This window comes from Ips typographus, linkage group LG5, assembly GCF_016097725.1.
Source record: "Ips typographus isolate SLU linkage group LG5, UJ_Ityp_2.0, whole genome shotgun sequence".
Classification (NCBI taxonomy): Eukaryota; Metazoa; Arthropoda; class Insecta; order Coleoptera; family Curculionidae; genus Ips; species Ips typographus.
The window spans coordinates 13350088-13371977 of record NC_138426.1 but is presented as its reverse complement, the minus strand read 5'-3'; the positions used below and the strand labels follow the sequence as shown (position 1 = coordinate 13371977).

The 21890-nt window shown below is 34.1% G+C and overlaps 1 protein-coding gene across 3 annotated transcripts in view; it reads left to right on the top strand.

Moving 5' to 3' along the window:
- The window catches only part of LOC145729854 (homeotic protein distal-less-like), a 70480-nt gene extending 56581 nt beyond the window's left edge, over positions 1 to 13899 (top strand). The window contains exons 3-6 of one of the 3 annotated variants that reach the window (XR_014178474.1): positions 7510 to 7705; positions 7800 to 8049; positions 10382 to 13022; positions 13203 to 13899. Coding sequence is in view for 2 of the 3 variants with exons in the window: in XM_081980781.1 (XP_081836907.1) it covers positions 7510 to 7705; positions 7800 to 8049; positions 10382 to 10400 (465 nt within the window). In the remaining variant the exon portion in view is untranslated. Of the gene's footprint in view, positions 1 to 7509; positions 7706 to 7799; positions 8050 to 10381 lie in introns of all 3 variants that reach the window. The other 2 variants (XM_081980782.1, XM_081980781.1) reach the window with 2 other exon arrangements.
- The last annotated feature ends 7991 nt before the right edge of the window (positions 13900 to 21890 follow it).

The following is a 21890-nucleotide window of genomic DNA, read 5'->3' as shown; positions in this document are numbered from 1 at the left end:
CAAGTTTTTAATTTTTCAAGGTAAAACAGTGCATGGTACCAAAAAAGTGTATAGCAGGTAAAAGTTGCATCCCATCGAGGTGCATTTGTGGTAAAAATTCAGACCTCTAACCTGAAACGTTCCTGAGATATTGAGCAAAAACTGCAAAAAACGAAAGTCAACTTTGACGCCCTCTAGCGGCTAAACGAAACAACATAGTCGTGCTCGCTCAACGTCACGTGATAGCCCCATTCATTAGCTTTCTTTTGTTCTACGGTGTGTTTATACAGGGTGTTTCAAATAAGCAAGTTATGGACAGTTTTCTGGAAAGTGCACGAAAATTTAATCTATACTAGGAATTTTTTGGGCCTACTATACTAACGGCGACCATTTTAGATTTTCCTTAATCAAAGTGATTTTTTAACTAATTTGGACCTGGGGAACACAAATCTGACGTTCATTTTGCTCTAACTGGCACCGTTTCGGAGATGATCTTGAAATTATGTCAATTTTGACACTTTAGGGCGTGGCCCCCTTGCAAAATGACATTTTGACAAATGAGACTTTACGTCATTTTTGTACTATTATCCTGAAAGTATTTAAGCAGATGAGGTTAATTTTAAAAATATAAAATTTTCTGAAAAAAATCGCAAGCACACCCTTGAAAATTCTTGACAATTCAAGTTTTTAATTTTTCAAGGTAAAACAGTGCATGGTACCAAAAAAGTGTATAGCAGGTAAAAGTTGCATCCCATCGAGGTGCATTTGTGGTGAAAATTAAGACCTCTAAACTGAAACGTTCCTGAGATATTGAGCTAAAACTGCAAAAAAACGAGAGTCAACTTTCACGCCCTCTAGCGGCTAAACGGAACAACATAGTCGTGCCCACTCAACGTCACGTGATAGCCCCATTCATTAGCTTTCTTTTGTTATACGGTGTGTTTATACAGGGTGTTTCAAATAAGCGAGTTATGAACGATTTTCTGGAAAAGCGCACCAAAATTTCGCTCAAATTGGGAATTTCTGCTTTCGAGGAGGCTGGTCAAAATAGGCTGCTAGAGCAAAAACAATTGATTATCGATACATTTTACATCAAGTAGGCCTAGAATTTAACGTAGATTGTAAAAATCGAATAAAAAATTATAAGTTTGGTTTGTTGCTCAAATTTGGGACACCCAGTATACTGATGGATTATCTAGGAATAAAGTATATGCAAATATCTACAAGATTTATATTTGGTATTTTTTTTATAAAATGGATGTTAAAAATTCATTGAATCACCCTGTAAACTACTCCATAGTATTGTCAATAACTCGATTATTTTGACAATTATAGGGTGGTTCAATATACCAATTTGTAGCCCTTGAAATTCTCTTTTGACCACCCTGTATAGCGTTTTTACCTAAAACGTTGAATAACTGAGTTATTTACTGTTAAAAATTAGTTCTTTGTTGTAAAGTTTGATTTTGACAGTTTTTACTGTGACAGCCCATAACTCGGTTATTTTAACAGTTACAGGGTGGTTCAATATACCAATTTGTAGCCCTTGAAATTGTCTTTTGATCACCCTGTATACTATATATAGTGGAAATGTCACGCTACCGAAAGATTGAAGCTTTTATACTGGGAATGTGTTGTCCAGTTATAAATAATATTATTTTGAAAAGTGTTTAGGTTATGTATAGAAAATTTTCAGAAAGTTTCCGGAAAAAATTGGAAAATCTGAAAATTCAATTCAGAAAAGTTGAAAAAAATGGGTGGGTATTAGGGCTGTTTTTTTAACTATTTTTTTAAATTCAATATCTCGGTAACGTGAAGAGCTAGAGATGCCAGTTTTGGCTCATTTTGTAGTATTTTCTAAGCTCTTTCCAATAGTGGGTTAGTGAAATATACGACCTTTCAAAAATTGAAAAAATGCCATTTTTGAAAAAAGTGCAATTTTGGCAGTTTTTTATTTTGCTCCAGAAGGGTTCTAATGCACAGCAAACCTGAGACTTTAAATTAAGTAAAATAAGTATAAAAAAAACACTTTAAAATTTTTCATTTTCAAAACAATTGAAATAATGGGGAGGGTATTAGGGGGGGTATAACAGTCTTTAATACTGTCTTGACACTTGATTTAGTATTCATCATTTCAGCAACATAACAGTAAAAAACTGTCATTAGATAAGAAGACATTTTTTGACAGTTACTGCATGACTGCATTAGTAACATGAAACATCATCTAGTTACGTAATTGCTGTCAAAAATACGGTTTATTGTTTGTGTTATAAAATTAAGGGTCCACATCTGTATAGGTTCAGTTTAACTTCAAGTTTTGACGTTTAACAGTGCCCTGTAAAACTGGCCATAAAAAAACTAAGTATACCCAATTAACTGGTTCAAGATCACAGATCAGAATCTAACTACATTGAAACGTCATCCACGTATATGAGAAATGAGGTCGCAAGTTGTAACTGGATCATCAACATCATCTAAGACACAAACCGTCGAGGTTATCCGATTTTTACGACAAATGACCTGGATGACGGCGGGCTTGTTAAGCGTTCGTTGCACCCTCGATTTCGAGCTTAAGATCAGAAAACTACAAAAATGCGCTAAGTTAATTATAAAGGGGGGGTTGGTAAACGTTTTCTCGGTTCCAGTGAAATCCTCGAAGGCGTTACCTTAATTATTAAGAGACAGCTAGTCGACACCCAATATTACCGAGCCAGCGTAAAAGTTTTCGTTGCGCCTAAGTTGCTATGGTTTATGGTTGTGTGTTTGTTGGTAAAGTTGTCTTGAACGAATCGTCGATTGACAGCCACATCTCTAGTAGTTTTTGACCAAACTAAATTGCGGATCAATTAAGCGTTGGGTCGTAATCACTGGTCGGTTTACGGTTGATTTCTACTGAACCAAATTTCCTAATTAGCCTAATTTGACTGGTTTCTGATTAATTGATACTTCAAATTGTGTCTGGAATGCTTTATATACACAACTCGGTGCATACATTAAAAAGCTAAATTTAAATAAAAATGGGTTTATAGTCTAGAGTCCATATTTTGTTTTGTCGATTATCCTGATTCATCAACAACATTATCGATACTTTTCGTGTAGTTATGCTTCAATCTGACAGTTGATCAGCTGAAGTTTAACAAGGCGATCATGTGACTTAACTAAAATGGCGTTATTCAACTACTACTACTCTTAGCTTCAAAAATTAACAAACCTTGTTGTTGTAATTCACATGTAATATGCATACATAATTTCGTAAAAACTCTAACTGAAATGTGCATGAATCTTTAAAACTACCAAGTGGAACGTCACAAATCAAAAAACTCTGTTTTTCTATTAACTATTCATTAATTTGAATAAAAAAATCCGCTAACTGGTAAAATTTTAATTAATGCTGTTTGTACTTTAATTGGGTAATTCTAATAATAACTGCGTGCACTAATTTCTCTGAATTTCCATTAAAAAAAAAAAACAAAATTACACTGTCTGATAATTGTTTTCAGAAGTCGGACATAGATTTCAATTTACCTATCAATTTAATTTGAGAATAATTATAAATTATGTTTGTCACGTGTTGCTAAGCGAGCAAATTAAAAGAGACAACTTATTCGTCAATTTACTAGGAAAATTATTACTATATCTTCTGATTTAAATCCTATTGGAAAAATGATCAGAAATTGAGTTTCTGATTTGAAGTTATTATGAATTATTTTTGATTCCCAGCAGCACTTTAAATACTTAGATTGATGTAGAAGTTTTAATTAATCGTTGATTTAAGTGACGTTTTTACTTTGTAACTTAAAAACTTCTGGAGCAAAATAAAAAACTGCCAAAATTGCACTTTTTGCAAAAATGACATTTTTTCAATTTTTGAAAGGTCGTATCTTTTTTATTTAAACTCCTAGCAATTTCACTAACCTACTATTGGAAAGAGCTTAGAAAATACTACAAAATGAGCCAAAACTAGCATCTCTAGCTCTTCACGTTACCGAGTTATTGAATTTCAAAAAGTAGTAAAAAAAGCACTCAAATACCCCCCCATTCTTTCAATTTTTTTGAAAATGAAAAATTTTAAAGTGCTTTTTTTGTACTTATTTTACTTAATTTAAGATCCTTTGGCATAAATATGGCCTTTGCTGTGCAGTACAACTCTTCTAGAGCAAAATAAAAAACTGCCAAAATTGCACTTTTTGCAAAAATGGCATTTTTTCAATTTTTGAAAGGTCGTATCTTTTTTATTTAAACTCCTAGCAATTTCACTAACCCACTATTGGAAAGAGCTTAAAAAACACTACAAAATGAGCCAAAACTGGCATCTCTAGCTCTTCACGTTACCGAGTTATTGAATTTCAAAAAGTAGTAAAAAAACACCCCTAATACCCCCCCATTCTTTCAATTTTTTTGAAAATTAAAAATTTTAAAGTGCTTTTTTTGTACTTATTTTACTTAATTTAAGGTCCTTTGGTATAAATATGCCCTTTTCTATGCGTTAGAACCCTTCTGGAGCAAAATAAAAATCTGCCAAATTTCCACTTTTTGCAAAAATGGCATTTTTTCAATTTTTGAAAGGTCGTATCTTTTTTATTTAAACTCCTAACAATTTCATTAACCTACTATTGGAAAGAGCTTAGAAAATACTACAAAATGAGCCAAAACTGGCCTCTCTAGTTCTTCACGTTACTGAGATATTGAATTTCAAAAAGTAGTAAAAAAAGCACTCAAATACCCCCCCATTCTTTCAATTTTTTTGAAAATGAAAAATTTTAAAGTGCTTTTTTTATACTTATTTTACTTAATTTAAGGTCCTTTGGTATAAATATGCCCTTTTCTGTGCGTTAGAACCCTTCTGGAGCAAAATAAAAATCTGCCAAAATTGCACTTTTTGCAAAAATGGCATTTTTTCAATTTTTGAAAGGTCGTATCTTTTTTATTTAAACTCCTAGCAATTTCATTAGCCTACTATTGGAAAGAGCTTAGAAAATACTACAAAATGAGCCAAAACTGGCCTCTCTAGTTCTTCACGTTACTGAGATATTGAATTTCAAAAAGTAGTAAAAAAGCACCCCTAATACCCCCCCATTCTTTCAATTTTTTTAAAAAATAAAAAATTTTAAAATGCTTTTTTTGTACTTATTTTACTTAATTTAAGATCCTTTGGCATAAATATGGCCTTTGCTGTGCAGTACACCTCTTCTAGAGCAAAATAAAAAACTGCCAAAATTACACTTTTTGCAAAAATGACATTTTTTCAATTTTTGAAAGGTCGTATTTTTTTTATTTAAACTCCTAGCAATTTCACTAACCCACTATTCGAAAGAGCTTAAAAAACACTACAAAATGAGCCAAAACTGGCATCTCTAGCTCTTCACGTTACCGAGTTATTGAATTTCAAAAAGTAGTAAAAAAACACCCCTAATACCCCCCCATTCTTTCAATTTTTTTGAAAATTAAAAATTTTAAAGTGCTTTTTTTGTACTTATTTCACCTAATTTAAGGTTCTTTGGCATAAAAATGCCCTTTTCTGTGCATTAGAACCCTTCTGGAGCAAAATAAAAATCTGCCAAAATTGCACTTTTTGCAAAAATGGCATTTTTTCAATTTTTGAAAGGTCGTATCTTTTTTATTTAAACTCCTAACAATTTCATTAACCTACTATTGGAAAGAGCTTAGAAAATACTACAAAATGAGCCAAAACTGGCCTCTCTAGTTCTTCACGTTACTGAGATATTGAATTTCAAAAAGTAGTAAAAAAAACACTCAAATACCCCCCCATTCTTTCAATTTTTTAAAAAAAAAAAAAAATTTAAAATGCTTTTTTTGTACTTATTTTACTTAATTTAAGGTCCTTTGGCATAAATATGCCCTTTGCTGTGCATTAGAACCCTTCTGGAGCAAAATAAAAAACTGCCAAAATTGCACTTTTTGCAAAAATGGCATTTTTTCAGTTTGCTACTTTTTCTTGACCAATCACAAACTATACCCACGGTAGAAAAAAAATGTACAACTAACCTATAATAGTATAATGAAACACTGGCAACCCTGTTAATTAACCTGACAGTTGACATTCTGTAGTGACAATGTTGCCAGAACAGAGATAATATAGTGATGGCATAGAATATCGATACAAATAAATTACAGTTTTGTCGTGACAAGTTACAGCCTTCTTCTTGACAGTATTTGCATAAAACCTTATACAGGGCGAGTTACCAAAGTAACCTGTCGTTGCACGGGAAGTCTTCAACTTTTCATTATTCACGACGAATAGTAATTAAAAGCAACGAGCGAACAGAAAAAAAGTGAGAGAGAGATTACAAAACATTCCAATCTCCACGATCTTGGAGACCTTGTAACATTTCCTTTGCTTATAGCGTACAACCTTTAAAAAGCCCGAGGGCATTCGTAGACTGGCATACGCGTATCGCTAAATTGTCTAAAATTGGTAGAACCAACGACAATGGGGTGAATTCATATATACCTGGCGATATCAAAACACTTCCTTTCCTGCGATGACATTTCCTTTGTTTGCGCTCGAAAAAAGTCCTTGTCCGATCGCAAAACCAGCATACATGCAAAGCCACCTGATTTTACTTATACGGTGCTCCAAGCTGCCTATGGTGTTATTATGCTGATGTTAACAAAGAAAAATTACACTTTATATAGACAGAGACCACTGTATACGCTTTTTTTGGTGCTTTGCAGGATTGATCACTACTTTGCAATTCCTTGTATCGCAATAAACTTTGAACAAAAAGTGTCTCAGCCAGTTTGTAACTACTTGAGAATTTCCTAAGGTTTATAGTCAAATAATTTGTTTAAATATTAAGGCAATCAATCATCACTGTCTGATAAACAATTAAAAATTTCTAAATTAACAATGCAGCCTGGGTTTTGCACTAATTACAGATCGGCATGATTAATGACTCATATTCCGTTATTTTGAAATTAAATATGTATTAATAGTACAGATTATTGTAAAAATATATTTATCCAATTTAAATCCTAAAATATTGTATAACAGTTTGTTTTAATGACGAGAAAAATAGTCGGAATTGTTCCAGTTTTCATTAACAATAATCAATGACAAGGTGATAATATTGTCAGTCATATACAGGTGTGATAAATCCAAAACCGACTATAGGAAAACCGTGTAACTGACAGAGAAACGTAGATAATTGCATGCGTGGGACAAAGACAGAAAACGAAAAAAATATCAAGTAGGCCATATTTTTAGCGCGCTGTTGTCAAACGCCGTAAGTATTTAATACCCTCGACAAACTTACTGACGGCGTTTGGCAACAGCGCGTTGAAAATATGGCCTACTTGATATTTTTTCGTTTTCTGTCTTTGTCCCGCGCATGCAATTATCTACGTTTCTCTGTCAGTTACACGGTTTTCCTATGGTCGCTTTTGGATTTACCACACCTGTATAAAAAATAAGAAGAACTATTACCAATGTGATTTTGCCACTTAGTCACGTGTTTTCACAGAACGACAAATGAGATTCTGAAAGCTAATTTTTGGATTTTGTTTCAGGTGAAAATTTGGTTCCAAAACCGAAGAAGTAAATACAAAAAAATGATGAAAGCAGCCCAAGTCACCGGTAGTACAAACAACAACGGCAATTCGAGTTCGCATTCAGGATTGCTGGGTAGTGGGGGTAACAACATTCCCTCCTCCAGTCCAGGACCTCAAGGCCAGAATATGATGCAAGGTAGGATTAAGCATGAAGGTAAACCATTTTTCCATCTGTACCATCATAAACCATCCATCGAACCAACACTGGAAGAAAAAAAACAAAAAACAAACCGTTGTTTCTGTTGCAGGAGGTGGTTCTTCGAGTGGTTCTCCAGCGACGGGCGGCTACATGCAACATCCCAGTCCGACGCCCAGTTCGACGCCCGGCTCGGACATGTCTGGGCAGCCGGCGCCCAGTCCTGGGGGCGGTTGGGACGTCAAACCTCAACAACCTGTTCACTCCCATCCACCTCATCCCACTCCTCATCCGCACCCTCCAACCCATAACTACCTCCCACAATACTCGTGGTATCCTACGGACAATCCGGGTCTACTAACGTAAGTATTCAGTTTTTCTACTACTTTCTATTAAATTTATTAAACATGACACGTCTATGTAAGTTGTTAATGTCTGTAATTGTTTCAAAGTTTGCAATGACTCAGTATAGATGTCGCTCCATTTTGACACTACACTGAGCGGGCAATTTGACAGTTGATCAAATGTTTGAGCGTCTTACTATTTACCTTTAAAATTTGATAGTAGTTTTTTACATAAATCAGTCTTCTTTTTGGAATTCCCATCATATTTTGGACACCCAGTAAAGAGAGAACAATTCCAAACCAGTGCTCCAAACGAAGATGACCGAAAACTCCATAAGCGTATCTGTCAAAGTGACGTAAATGCACAGTCTAATGAGAGTGGCCATGTGACTGCTTGGCCAATGAGGTCACTGTTGCAGTCTTCTGGATGTGTCCAGTATTATCAGAATCCATGTCGTGTATGCGTGGTTGCATAAAATCAGTTAGTGTTCTTTTAGAAATTTTCGAGAATTAAGCCAGCTCAGATTCCTTTACACTCATCTTTTTTGATTCTAGAAAGACCTAATTCTTCTTTTGCATAAGTTTGCCTTTTGAAATCGATCTGTCTTCTTCATTGAATCTCTGGAGTAGAAGAGAACAGATCTTTCTTACCAAACATTGGCTTTGGACATAGATCAATCTGTTTTTAGAACTTCCGGGCATTTAGTCAGCTTAGTCATGCCAACTCATTCGTTCTCTTTTCTTCTTTTACATAAGTTTGGTTTTTTGAATACAATTAGTCAGGCTTCTTCAAGATATTCCGGGCATTTAGCCAACTATAAGTCACTTCAACACCTCCTTCCACTCTTCGTTTTTATGCTGAAGGAACTTAATTCTTCTTTAACATAAGTTTGGTTTTTTAACTGATCAGTCAGTTTTCATTTAGAAGTTTGGGGCATTTAGCCATCTCAATCAGTTTAACACATGTAACCTAACCTAACCTAACCTCCACTTTTCTTTTTAATGCTGAATTACTTTTTTAACATAACTTTGGTTTTTGACAGGTACAGAGGTACCATTTTGTCCCACAGCAAACATAACAAACGTCTGTCAAAGTCACGTGTTCTGGAATGATCTATTCGGTGCAGTGCGTCACACTAAATAGACAAACGGACATTTTTTTTTGGATTTCTGAATTGTTGTTGAAAATCAAAGTCATTTCGAAAATTTGGAGGTTAAAATCAAGGAACATATTTCACTTTTTCCATAAACTACACTTACTTATTCAGTCTTCGTCCTTTTTAGTCAAACACTGTGTATATCTGGTTATCTATTTTTGTTCCTTTAACGTCATCTGCAACACTCCTTTACTAGTTCAATTACCTATTGATTAATGACTTTCTACTTGTTGACACTTGTTAACTATCTCAGCGTAGCTTTAGGCAATATTACGTTAAAAAAAAACCATAAAATTCCATTATAGTTAATTTCCTATGGGCATGGGTCAAATATCGATAGTGTAGCAGACTTTCTAAATTAGGTATTAGAAGAAAATAAGAATTATTTTATTATCGACGGTTCCATGATCACTTAGTTATAGATATTTTGATACAATTATGTGAAATAGTGAGTAAAACCACTAAAATCAGTTAAATTTGTATTAGGTTGATGTGGTTATTGTTTCTACAAATAGTGCTAGACCAAAAGTATCGATACACAATTCGTTCATTTGATTTGTTAACTCTTGTTTACAAATTCAAATTAGTTGATTATTAATAGTTAACTAATGAAAACATGTTACAGGAGTTAAGGTTGACTTATGGAGTTTACTTCCGCTTGATACGTCTATTGTACTACTGAATTGGGTTGAATGTCAAAAGATTAATTATATTTTGACATTATTAATAGTAAACCATTAATTGCGTATAGTGTATTATTTCCACTGCGGTCAAGGTTAAATATGTTGTCTGTAGTAGAACAATACCCACGTTGGGAAACGTACCTAGAAACCGGTTGCAATTAAATATTGTACACATCCTAACCTAAAATTTTGTGTGTTTTAGTGGTGTTTTATTATTAAAAATAATAAAATAAAATAAAAATTGCACGGACAACTTGCTACGCTCTCTTAAACCGCCAAGAGAAAACGTGAATATTTTAATAAACTAGGCTACAAGCAGTTTTCAGATTTATCGACAACGTGTTATTTTGTTGTCCTAGAATCGTGAAAAGCTGTATTTATACCATCAAATATTAAACATTTTTTTCGCCTTTCGTATCGATTAAATGGTTTTAAAAACCACACAGTCATCCAGACTGGACTTACGTATCGATATTAGCACATTACTAACAAACATTTCTATTGTTTCAGGGTATGGCCAGCAGTGTAATGACTACACCACCAGTTTAGTAACTAATTTAACAACATTAGCCGAACTCTCTAAAAAGATGGAAAAACTGTGACCAGTGATTGTGTGTATACGTTATTCATGTTGTTGTTGAATTTCATTGTTTTTTCCTTTTTAATTTTTAAAGTTTCGGAGTGTAGATCTCAGATGTTTGTAAATAGTTTTTATATTTATAGCAACATCAGGACAGAGCGGAAAATTACGCCTATTATTTGTACATAATGTGTTTTTTCCACAGGGTCTCAGTCACTTGGTTTGTAAATTAATTTTTTTCTTGAATCACCCTATATGACAAAAACCTGAGAGCCTGAGACCGCCAATTAGAAATATGCTAGAGTCGTAGACTAGGGGAAATGATTTTTGGTGCAATAATTTAATTAGTACATTTTTTTTTTTACGTTTCACAGCAGCTTTATAATTTTTTTGGTACTTTTATTAACTTGGTGCTAAAACAGGCATTATACAAGGTGATTCATTTGTCACTAGAGCTTATAGTAACGATATAGAGTCACACAAAAAAAAACAACACTCTGTTCCAGGAGAAGTGGCAGTGACGACATTAATTGAGACGTCACATTCAAATTTACTTCTGTCTTAAGATGAGAAGTGACATTTTTACTAATTTGAAACTGGGGAACACAAATCTGACATTTATTTTGCTCTAACTGGAAATTATGACAATTTTGACTGTTTTTAGGACGTGGCACCCTAGATATTCCACGTCACAATTCTACCATTAACCTAAAGCTATTAAGGAATCAAAAACTATTTTTTAATTTCAAAAATTTCTGAAAAATTTCTTAACGAACCGTTTTCGAGATATTCATGAAAAAATCCGAAAAATCCGGTCCAGGTGACGTCACGTGATAGCCTAAACTAAATCAATAATTTCAAATTATGTCGACAAACGTCAAAAAATCAAAATTAATAATTTTCAATGGCGTTCCGCGCACACTTCGTGAAGTAATTTGACAGTTTGTCACATGACACTAGAACGTTTTTTAATTATGTTGATCAGATGACACATTGTCAAATTACAGACGTGGAGTCATTTCTGAACCCCGAACAATTACGTTTGTTAATAAAGGAACGACAATTATTACGTCATTGCCACCTGGCCTGGAACGGACTTTACTGAGTAAGAGGTCACGTTACTTTAAAGATTCTTATGGTTGAAGAGTCACGTGACTTTGAACAGTCACAGCTAACTGTGACTTTTCAGGTTTGAAGTTGTCTCAAAAAATCATATTATGCACAATTTATCTTATTTTGTTGCATTCATAAAAATAAGATAAAATCAATACATAAGTTTCTTGACTATAATCTGCAAACTATACTTTTTAGGGCTGGGCCAAAATATCGATAAGTGATTGGTTCGACAAATGTCAGTTTAACCTTAATAACAGTTAAGTGACCTTCATTATATAAATTTAAGTTTAAATATAGTCACGTGAGGTTCAGAATATCATTTAAACTGTAAAAACGGTCACATCATCGATCAGTCTGCGACAAAATCTCCTGTAAAACCCACTTGTGGTGAGAAAATGACTGTTTTAAGCACATTTTTGGAATCCTCATTAAATTTCCTATCTAATACACTAAAAAAATACTACAAAATCAAGTACAGTCAGAGAGAAAAACGCTGTCAAAGTTTAAATGGTCAAAAACACAGTTTAAAAGGACAGTCAGGGACAAAATCGCCTGTAAAACTTACTTGTAGTGAGGAAAATGACAGTTTTAAGAAGATTTTTGGAATCCTCATTAAATTTCCTATCTAATAACCTGAAAAAATACTACAAAATCAAGTACAGTCAATGAGAAAAACGCTCTTAAAATTTGAATTGCCAAAAACACAGTTCAAAAGGACAGTCAGGGACAAAATCGCCTGTAAAACACACTTAAAGTGAGAAAATGACAGTTTTAAGAACATTTTTGGAATCCTCATTAAATTTCCTATCCAATAACCTGAAAAAAACTCTACAAAATTAAGTACAGTCAGGGAGAAAAACGCTGTCAATGTTTGAATTTCCAAAAACACAGTTCAAAAGGACGGTCAGGGACAAAATCGCCTGTAAAACTTACTTGTAGTGAGAAAATGACAGTTTTAAGAACATTTTTGGAATCCTAATTAAATTTCCTATCCAATAACCTGAAAAAAACACTACAAAATCAAGTACAGTCAGGGAGAAAAACGCTGTCAAAGTTTGAATGGCCAAAAACACAGTTTAAAAGGACGGTCAGGGACAAAATCGCCTGTAAAACTTACTTGTAGTGAGGAAAATGACAGTTTTAAGAACATTTTTGGAATCCTCATTAAATTTCCTATCTAATAACCTGAAAAAATACTACAAAATCAAGTACAGTCAGGGAGAAAAACGCTCTTAAAATTTGAATTGCCAAAAACACAGTTCGAAAGGACAGTCAGGGACAAAATCGCCTGTAAAACACACTTGAAGTGAGAAAATCACAGTTTTAAGAACATTTTTGGAATCCTCATTAAATTTCCTATCTAATAACATAAAAAAAACATTACAAAAACAAGTACAGTCAGGGAGAAAAACGCTGTCAAAGTTTGAATGGCCAAAAACACAGTTTAAAAGAACAGTCAGGGACAAAATCGCCTGTAAAACTTACTTGTAGTGAGAAAATGACAGTTTTAAGAACATTTTTTGAATCCTCATTATATTTCCTATTTAATAACCTGAAAAAAACACTACAAACTCAAGTACAGTCAGGGAGAAAAACGCTGTCAAAGTTTGAATGGCCAAAAACACAGTTTAAAAGAACAGGGGCAAAATCGCCTGTAAAACTTACTTGTAGTGAGAAAATGACAGTTTTAAGAACGCTTTTCGACCATCAATGGAATTTTGATTTAACTGACATTTTTAATTATCACATTAATTATTTTCTAGAAATTATGAATCATCCTGTATATTGCATATGTGGTGCTTAATTATTTTACCTGACAGGTTTTATAAAAGATTTTGGAATTGCCAGTAAAAATTTTCAAAGACTTTTTTAAGGCTTAATAACTTATTTTTTTTAAACTTTCGCGATTTACTAAAAAAAAGGAGCTACATACCAAAGAGATTTGAAGGTTTACGCTGGTTAAATTCCATTTGAATCCCTTGATCGAAGCTTCTTTGAATTCAATCCGTACCAGTAGTAGTAATTTTACGCCAAATAATTTCGTTTTGTTCAAAGCGGTAATGGAGGTATAAATATTTTAACAAAAAAAAACTATATTGGAGGACTTGCCATTAGCGGCAAGGTTACTGAGAGTTATTTAGTGATACCTGTAATATATTATTACCTTATGTCATAAATTGTATGTTTGATGAATGATGGTGAATGTAGGACAAATCAAGTACCTTATGTAAAGCGTTTGTAATTAATGATCCCGTCTTAAAACTAGCAGGAGATTATGACATTAAAAATAAAATTATTTCTAAATGTATAAAATATACTAAGTTACAATTTATCTTGTGGTTTCAATTTGCCCTAAACATTTGCAACGCTAATCATTTTCAAGCGAAGGTGATATGAATACCAAACGTATTTGAATCGTCCATTACCAGGAGATTTGTCATATTTTACTTTGATGTAAACACACGCCTAAAGGAATAAGTGAAGGTATGCAGCCACTCCACCCTGTATATATGGTAATTGAGGCGAAACCAAGAAGAAAAACCCCGGTATACTTGAAAATTATTAACCGGAACATGATATATTGTAGAGTTACGAAACCATAAGAAAGATGCGTGTCCCAGTGAAAATTCTATTAAGAGTGGAAAGTGCACTGTTTTTATTTCATATATAAATATTACAAATTTCACTTTTTTGTTTAGACAGGGTGTCCCAGAAATTTGCATGCGGTGTGGACAGTCTGCACATATGGGTGCAATAAAATATGGCAGAGACCAAATCATGCAGATAGTAACACTGACATTAAAAGCAAAAAGTCCAAAATGGCGTCCATTAAGCCAACTCTGCAGGGGCATCATCTTTTATCGTAAAAATTCATAAAATACTTTTTTGTATACATCTACCATTCAAATTTAGACATAAATAAAGTTTTTAATTATGAATTTTGTAATTTAACTTTTAAAAATTTGTACGTTCTCTTGCGACAAAACCGTACCACTAACCCATCAACTTTTATACGTCAACAGAAAGCTTATTTCATTGGCTATACATTGACATATAAAAGTTTATACAAAGTGTGGAAAATAAGCTAGTTATTGACGATTGAACGAAAGAATGCACCAACAAAGTCATGAAAAAATTAATCAATTTTGACACCCTCTAGCGGCCAAACTGTCTAATCTATCCATTCAAATTGGGAGACCGTTAGAAAGCTCATTTCATTGGCTATCCATTGACGTATAAAACACTACTAAAAATGGTGCAAATAAACGAGTTATTGAAGATTGAACAAAAAGATGCACGAAAAAAATCTTAAAAAAAATAGTCAATTTTGACGCCCTCTAGTGGCTAAACGGTACCACTAACCAACTGACTTTTCTACGTAAATGGAAAGCTCATTTCATTGGCTGTCCATCGACATATAAAAGTATATACAAAGTGTTACAAATACGCGTGGTATTTACGGTTTACAGACAGGGTGCCACAGAAACACTTTTTGACTGGTTATTGCTAATTTGACCCAAGAAAATTAAGAAAACGCGGTTACATGAGCTACTAGGTTTACTACGATGTAATGCATAGAAGAAACCGATTTGGCAAATGACAATTTTCGTAAGGGTCAAATTTGTCTGAAACACCACCACTATTCCAATGGGTTTTGCGTTATATTGTCACGACTAGCGTGACGTGTTGAATTTAATTCAACTTATTTGCCTGAGATCTCGTTTCAGCGTGAAAATAAAACACAGTTAACTTTACCATCAAGTTCTATTGAATACGTACTTAAACCTAACAACTCCTAACTTACTAACTGGCCAGTTGGTGCAAGCGAAAATCGACCTTAATGATTTTATTTCTAGTTTTGCTTCGGCTCTAAATTTGACACACACTGTGCTAGGTTTGTGCCAAAAAATCCCTCAAGGAAGAGTGGTTACAGTCAAGAAAAACGTTTAGTTAGCTTTGGAGCCTCTGGCGGCCAAACGAAGCACCCTATCAACACAAACGGCCATATTTTTGGAAAGCCCATTATATTTTCTATCCATTGGCATATAAAAGTCTATACAAAGTGTTGCAAATAAACAAGTTGTTTGACAATAAAGACAGTTTTGACAGCTACTATTTTAACCTTCAATAACTCGATTATTTTGCCAGTTACACCCCCATAACTAATATCCTCCTAAATGGCTTTTTTAAGTTCAGTTTTTGCCTTAATACTAGAAAACATCACTTTTTTTTGTTTGGTAGTCATTCACCCTCGTTTAATCTGATTTTGGCACAATCCAGACACGCGCTAAAAATTAAACAGCAAATAATCACTAAATTATAGCAATCGACAACATCAAATTACACGTTTCTAACGTACTCACCGGTAAGGAAACATAACGGTTTTCAATACACAAAAAAGTCCTTTTGAAAAGATAAGGGGAATAAGGGAGTACCCTGAAAGCCCTTCTTGGCCAAAGTATCGTATGACAGACTCATTGAATGCGCGATTTTTTAGCAGCGTTTTGTTACAACATGAGTGGGTGTTACCAGCTTCTTCCGGACACCCTGTGCACTACCCCTGTTTGACTAGTTTGCTCCAAACGATCCCTTACATGTAAAGCCCTTCATTGTTGTGTATGGGTTTTCGATCATCTGCATGAACCAGAGTGAGAACTAGAATATTACCGGGCACTTTACCATCCGCAAGAACAACAAACGTTGCCGAAACCACGGTCACATGTTGTTTGATGTGCCTAATCCCTGAAATTTAAAAGTGCATGTCGATATTCGTATGACAGTTTAGGCGGATCGGACCAAAACCACAATAAGGAATATCGGCTAATCTGGTTTTATGCTATTTTGCACGCTGTCTGATTCCAAAGGGTGCCCTTACGGGCATTACCCCAACATAAAAGGGACTGGCTATTTCCTCCCTTGTTGGAGCGGTGGGTTAGGTATGTCGGAGACAATGTTTTGGTTTATTTACTTTCAGTTAGGTACTACAAACATAAACATATGTTAATCTCATCACTTGAAGACATCAGGTACATTTATGTATAGTATGTATGGTCCATTACTGTCTTTTGTTGACAAAAAGTAAACAAAGAGACATTTTTTATGTAAATTTTACAATATTTTAAGGAGTATTTTGATTTAACTTGTTTTTAACTGCGATACTACGTGTGAGACTAGATAATGTGTGTGTGTTTCGGTAGTCAGTTTTGAAAATGCCACCTTCTTAATACACTTTACAACTATCAAGGGGCCCAGTAAAACATTCTGAAGGAACTAGAGTTTGTGGAACAGAAAAGGATGCCTTTTCTAATAGAAAACACTGTCACAATGAAACAGCCCATATATTTACTTACTCCCAAGAAGAGTTTTTACAAGAACACTACAAAAACCAAGTTTATTCAAGCCAGTGGTTCTCAAAGAAACATGGATATAGAGTAAAGGTGTATTTAGCAGAAGCTGACAAGGTGATTTACTTAATACTATAAAAAGGACTCTGGTAGGAGTATTAATGAGCTGCTAATACTAAATAGCTTATGTTTCAGGTACCTTTATTTGCCTAATTTGGAGTTTGCTTATCATGCTTTGAAAGGGTCCAAATTTAAAAAATCCCATTATCAATTGCTCTAAAAGACTCTAAACAAAAGGTGTTTGAAGCTATGGTTATAATAGTCAAAATCCATATGCAGAGCGTTGAAAAAACAAATTTCTAATAAGTTTCAGATAATATTAGAAAGATACAAGTTACTTAATACATAAATTTGATCAAATGCCATTATTTTGCAGAATTAGCCCTTATAAATTTTGCCATATCTTCTCTGACTATAAGGCTAGAAACAGATGGTGCTACTGTTAAAATACTTTTACATCAGATAGTAGGTTAAATTACTATTTTAATTGTATTATTTACGCATTATGAAATATACAAATAAATACTTTTCATAAATCTTTAAAAAGTACACTCAAACACGCAAGAATTACATTTTAACACAGTCTTCGAAACAAGACGATTTTTGGAGATTTATGACAGTTATTTTGACAATTTTCACCTCATAGTCAAGCTAAATAGTCTTCTGAAAGCACGTGACAACTGTCACTAGCGTCAAAACTGTCAAACCATGCTCAAAAGTTACAAAAATCAGGATTTAGAAACGTTTCCTTGCAGTTTTTGATATAAAACGTGTTTCTGAGAATTATGACAGTTATTTTGCCAACTGTCACGTGACCGTAGAACTGAATAGTGTTCTACAATCACGTGACAACTGTCACTAACGTCAAAACTGTCAAACCATGCTCAAAAGTTACAAAAATCAGGATTTAGAAACGTTTCCTTGCAGTATTTGATATAAAACGTGTTTCTGAGAATTATGACAGTTATTTTGCCAACTGTCACGTGACCGTCTAGCTAAATAATGTTCTACAATCACGTGACAACTGTCATTAACGTCAAAACTGTCAAACCATGCTCAAAAGTTACAAAAATCAGGATTTAGAAACGTTTTCTTGCAGTATTTGATATAAAACGTGTTTCTGAGAATTATGATAGTTATTTTGCCAACTGTCACGTGACCGTAGAACTGAATAGTGTTCTACAATCACGTGACAACTGTCACTAACGTCAAAACTGTCAAACCATGCTCAAAAGTTACAAAAATCAGGATTTAGAAACGTTTTCTTGCAGTATTTGATATAAAACGTGTTTCTGAGAATTATGACAGTTATTTTACCAACTGTCACGTGACCGTCTAGCTAAATAATGTTCTACAATCACGTGACAACTGTCATTAACGTCAAAACTGTCAAACCATGCTCAAAAGTTACAAAAATCAGGATTTAGAAACGTTTTCCTGCAGTATTTGATATAAAACGTGTTTCTGAGAATTATGACAGTTATGTTGCCAACTGTCACGTGACCGTCTAGCTAAATAATGTTCTACAATCACGTGACAACTGTCATTAACATCAAAACTGTCAAACAATGCTCAAAAGTTGCAAAAATGAGAATTTAAAAACGTTTTCTTGCAGTATTTGGTATAAAACGTTTTTCTGAGATTAATACATACATCTTTAAAAAGTACACTCAAGTTTCTTTTTTATCTAAGAAGTCTAGTTTTCTTCATAAACAATCATAAAATTAGATAATTTCTTTAATTGAGGTACCTGCTCTTACAATAAATTGAACTGAAATTAAAAAAACATGTTAAATAAATCACCCAACAAAACCAAATTGATATGTAATTTAATGCTGGGTAAATTTACAAAAGTAAATAAATAAGCAATCTATATCACAAAACCAAGAAGCAAGTTCTTAAAACACCAACAATTCTGTTATAAGTTAAAACACTGCTTTAGGATTTAATAGTCCCCAGGATACACACATTGCCTTTCCTTTCTTGCAAATTTTATGGAATAATTCTTGAAACGTTGGTATTGGGCTGTTAATGACTCGTTTGAATGCACCTATCTGTGATGTTCTTTCCAGATAATTTAAATTGAATGTTGTTGTTGTTCTCAAGCCAAAGTTTGATTGGAACTTTCCGCCTTTGTTTACCACCAAATGTTGCAAGTTTTCCAGTTTGGTGAAGAAAAATCTTAAATTCTACGAAGGTCTCGCAATAACCACACTAATTAATAAACTTAAACAACCCTAAATTAAGTTTTTATTTCTTCTGTTTGTAGTTTTTGGTGTTTTTTTAACTTTTTAAAATTCCTAACCTCAAAATGTTTAGCCGACTGTCAGTTGGGACTATGCAGATGTGAACCTGGTGTATTGTTGGTTGCAGTAATAAAAAAATGAACCATACCAAATTACCATTTACAAATCTTGAAAATGTGGACCATTCTGTAGTTTTCTGATATAGAAAAAGGTACAGGAACCATAAACTACAGTGTGTCACTATTAATTCGCATTAGCCAATATCGTCTTCAATCAACGGTGAACGAAGCCGAACGGGTCAGTCTAATTGTTGCAGAGGTCATATCATTTGTAATGCTTAAGCTTTGTTTATAAACCATATATGCGGTTTAAATTGTACGCACGTTTATTTCGTCTTGGGAAGTTCAAAAGGATGTTGTAGGATACTACAATAGGTTTAAACTAGGACACTAATTATCTACTTAAGTATTAATAAAACTTAAGTGTCTAAGGCACACAGGATTTTCGTTGTTGGGGGGGTTCTTGTAAAGATTTAGGCCAGCGGCGGTTAAATTAAAGCGGCGCGTCGATGAGTTTTTCACTTCGGAAAAGCGGAAAGCCCAAGATGGAAGAAGATTCCAGCCGACAGAGCGAATAAATAATAGAAATTGAGCAAATTAGAGGGCTCTCGGGGTGCGCAGGGAGACCAGCTTGCTCATTTCAGCGGAATAAACTGCCGGAATGTGAGTTGAATTGGAAACTTTCGAGGAGTTTTAAAAAAGTTTACTGGGGGGGAACGTTTTGTGCCTTGAAAAGGCGGATACTGAGTGGATTTAGGGGAACTGAACGCATTATCTTTCATTTTTGTTGGTACATTATGCGTTACTTTTGTAGAATTAGATAGCTATTTTAGTAAATAATACATAGCCAGACAGTCACATGACCACTTTATGAATGTCACGTGATTAAATGTTAGAATATACATTGCTCGTTCAATCAACGTTCATTTCAAAAGCCACTTATTTGTAAGTAATAACAATTTTTATCTAAATGTAAATGTGATGACTTATTATCAGCTATTATATTGTAAAAAATTGCCATAATTGCACATTTTGTAACACTCGTTGCTTTGACCCTAAATTACTCCCTTAATTGACAAGTTACGTCAAAATGTCATAGAAAACAAAAGATAGAGCAGATTTCAAGCTTTCTAAAAATATCCCCACATGAGTTGATGGATGACACCGTTTGGCCGCTAGAGGGCGTCAAATTTCCTTTACCACAATATCACATATTATATTGTAAATATTTTTTAGTCAGATTTCATATATCTCTTAAGCCGGCCGAGTTCCTGGCAAAGAAATGGTTAAAATGTTAAATTTTAGGTCTAACTCTGTTAGTTTTTGAGATATCAGAAAACCGACTGCACCAGCGTCTTTTCCGGGAAATTTTAACATAAAATGACACCGAGACGTCAACTGTAACTTGACAAATAAAAAAGTTGTATTTTTTGACGGTTTCAGGCCGCCATTTTGAATTTTTTGTCAAAATATTTACTTGCACCTTATTTTAAAGGAAATTTCACGTAGTTTCTAGAAATGAGAGACAAAATGGCGTCCCAGGCCGCCATTTTGAATTTTCTGCCAAAATATTGACTTGCACACCTCATTGTAAAGGAAATTTCACGTAGTTTCAAGAATAACAGACAAAATGGCGTCTCAGGCCGCCATTTTGAATTTTCTGCCAAAATATTGACTTGCGCCTCATTTTAAAGAAAATATCACGTAGTTTCCAGAAATGAGAGACAAAATGGCGTCTCAAGCCGCCATTTTGAATTTTCTGTCAAAATACTGACTTGTACCTCATTTTAAAGGAAATTTCACGTAGTTTCAAGAAATGACAGACAAAATGGCGTTCCAGGCCGCCATTTTGAATTTTTTGTCAAAATATTGACTTGCATCTCATTTGAAAGAAAATTTCACGTAGTTTTCAGAAATGAGAGACAAAATGGCGTGCCTGGTCGCCATTTTGAATTTTTTGCCAAAATATTGACTTGCATCTCATTTTAAAGAAAATTTCACGTGGTTTCTAGAAATGACAGACAAAATGGCGTCGCAGGCCGCCATTTTGAATTTTCTGCCAAAATATTGACTTGCATCGCATTTTAAAGGAAATTTCGCGTAGTTTCAAGAAATGACAGACAAAATGGCGTCGCAGGCCGCCATTTTGAATTTTCTGCCAAAAGATTGACTTGCACCTCATTTTAAAGAAAATTTCACGTAGTTTCTAGAAATGACAGACAAAATGGCGTCGCAGGCCGCCATTTTGAATTTTCTACCAAAATATTGACTTGCACCGCATTTTAAAGGAAATTTCGCGTAGTTTGAAGAAATGACAGACAAAATGGCGTTTCAGGCCGCCATTTTGAATTTTCTGTAAAAAAAGACCCCTAATACTCAAGGCCGGTAAACAGTAAAGGATTGCTCAATCGGCCGATTTTGTTTCCGGGCGGCGAATGGATCCTGACGTCACAGTAAAGTCTCGGGCACACAATACGCTAAATATGATCGACTGCAATCTTTTAAAAATAGCCGATACGGGCAACATTGCGCTTATGGGATTAAGCAATCCTTTACTGTTTACCGTCCTTGGGTGATGACATCTGATCGCCTTATCAACAAACCTAATAGGTC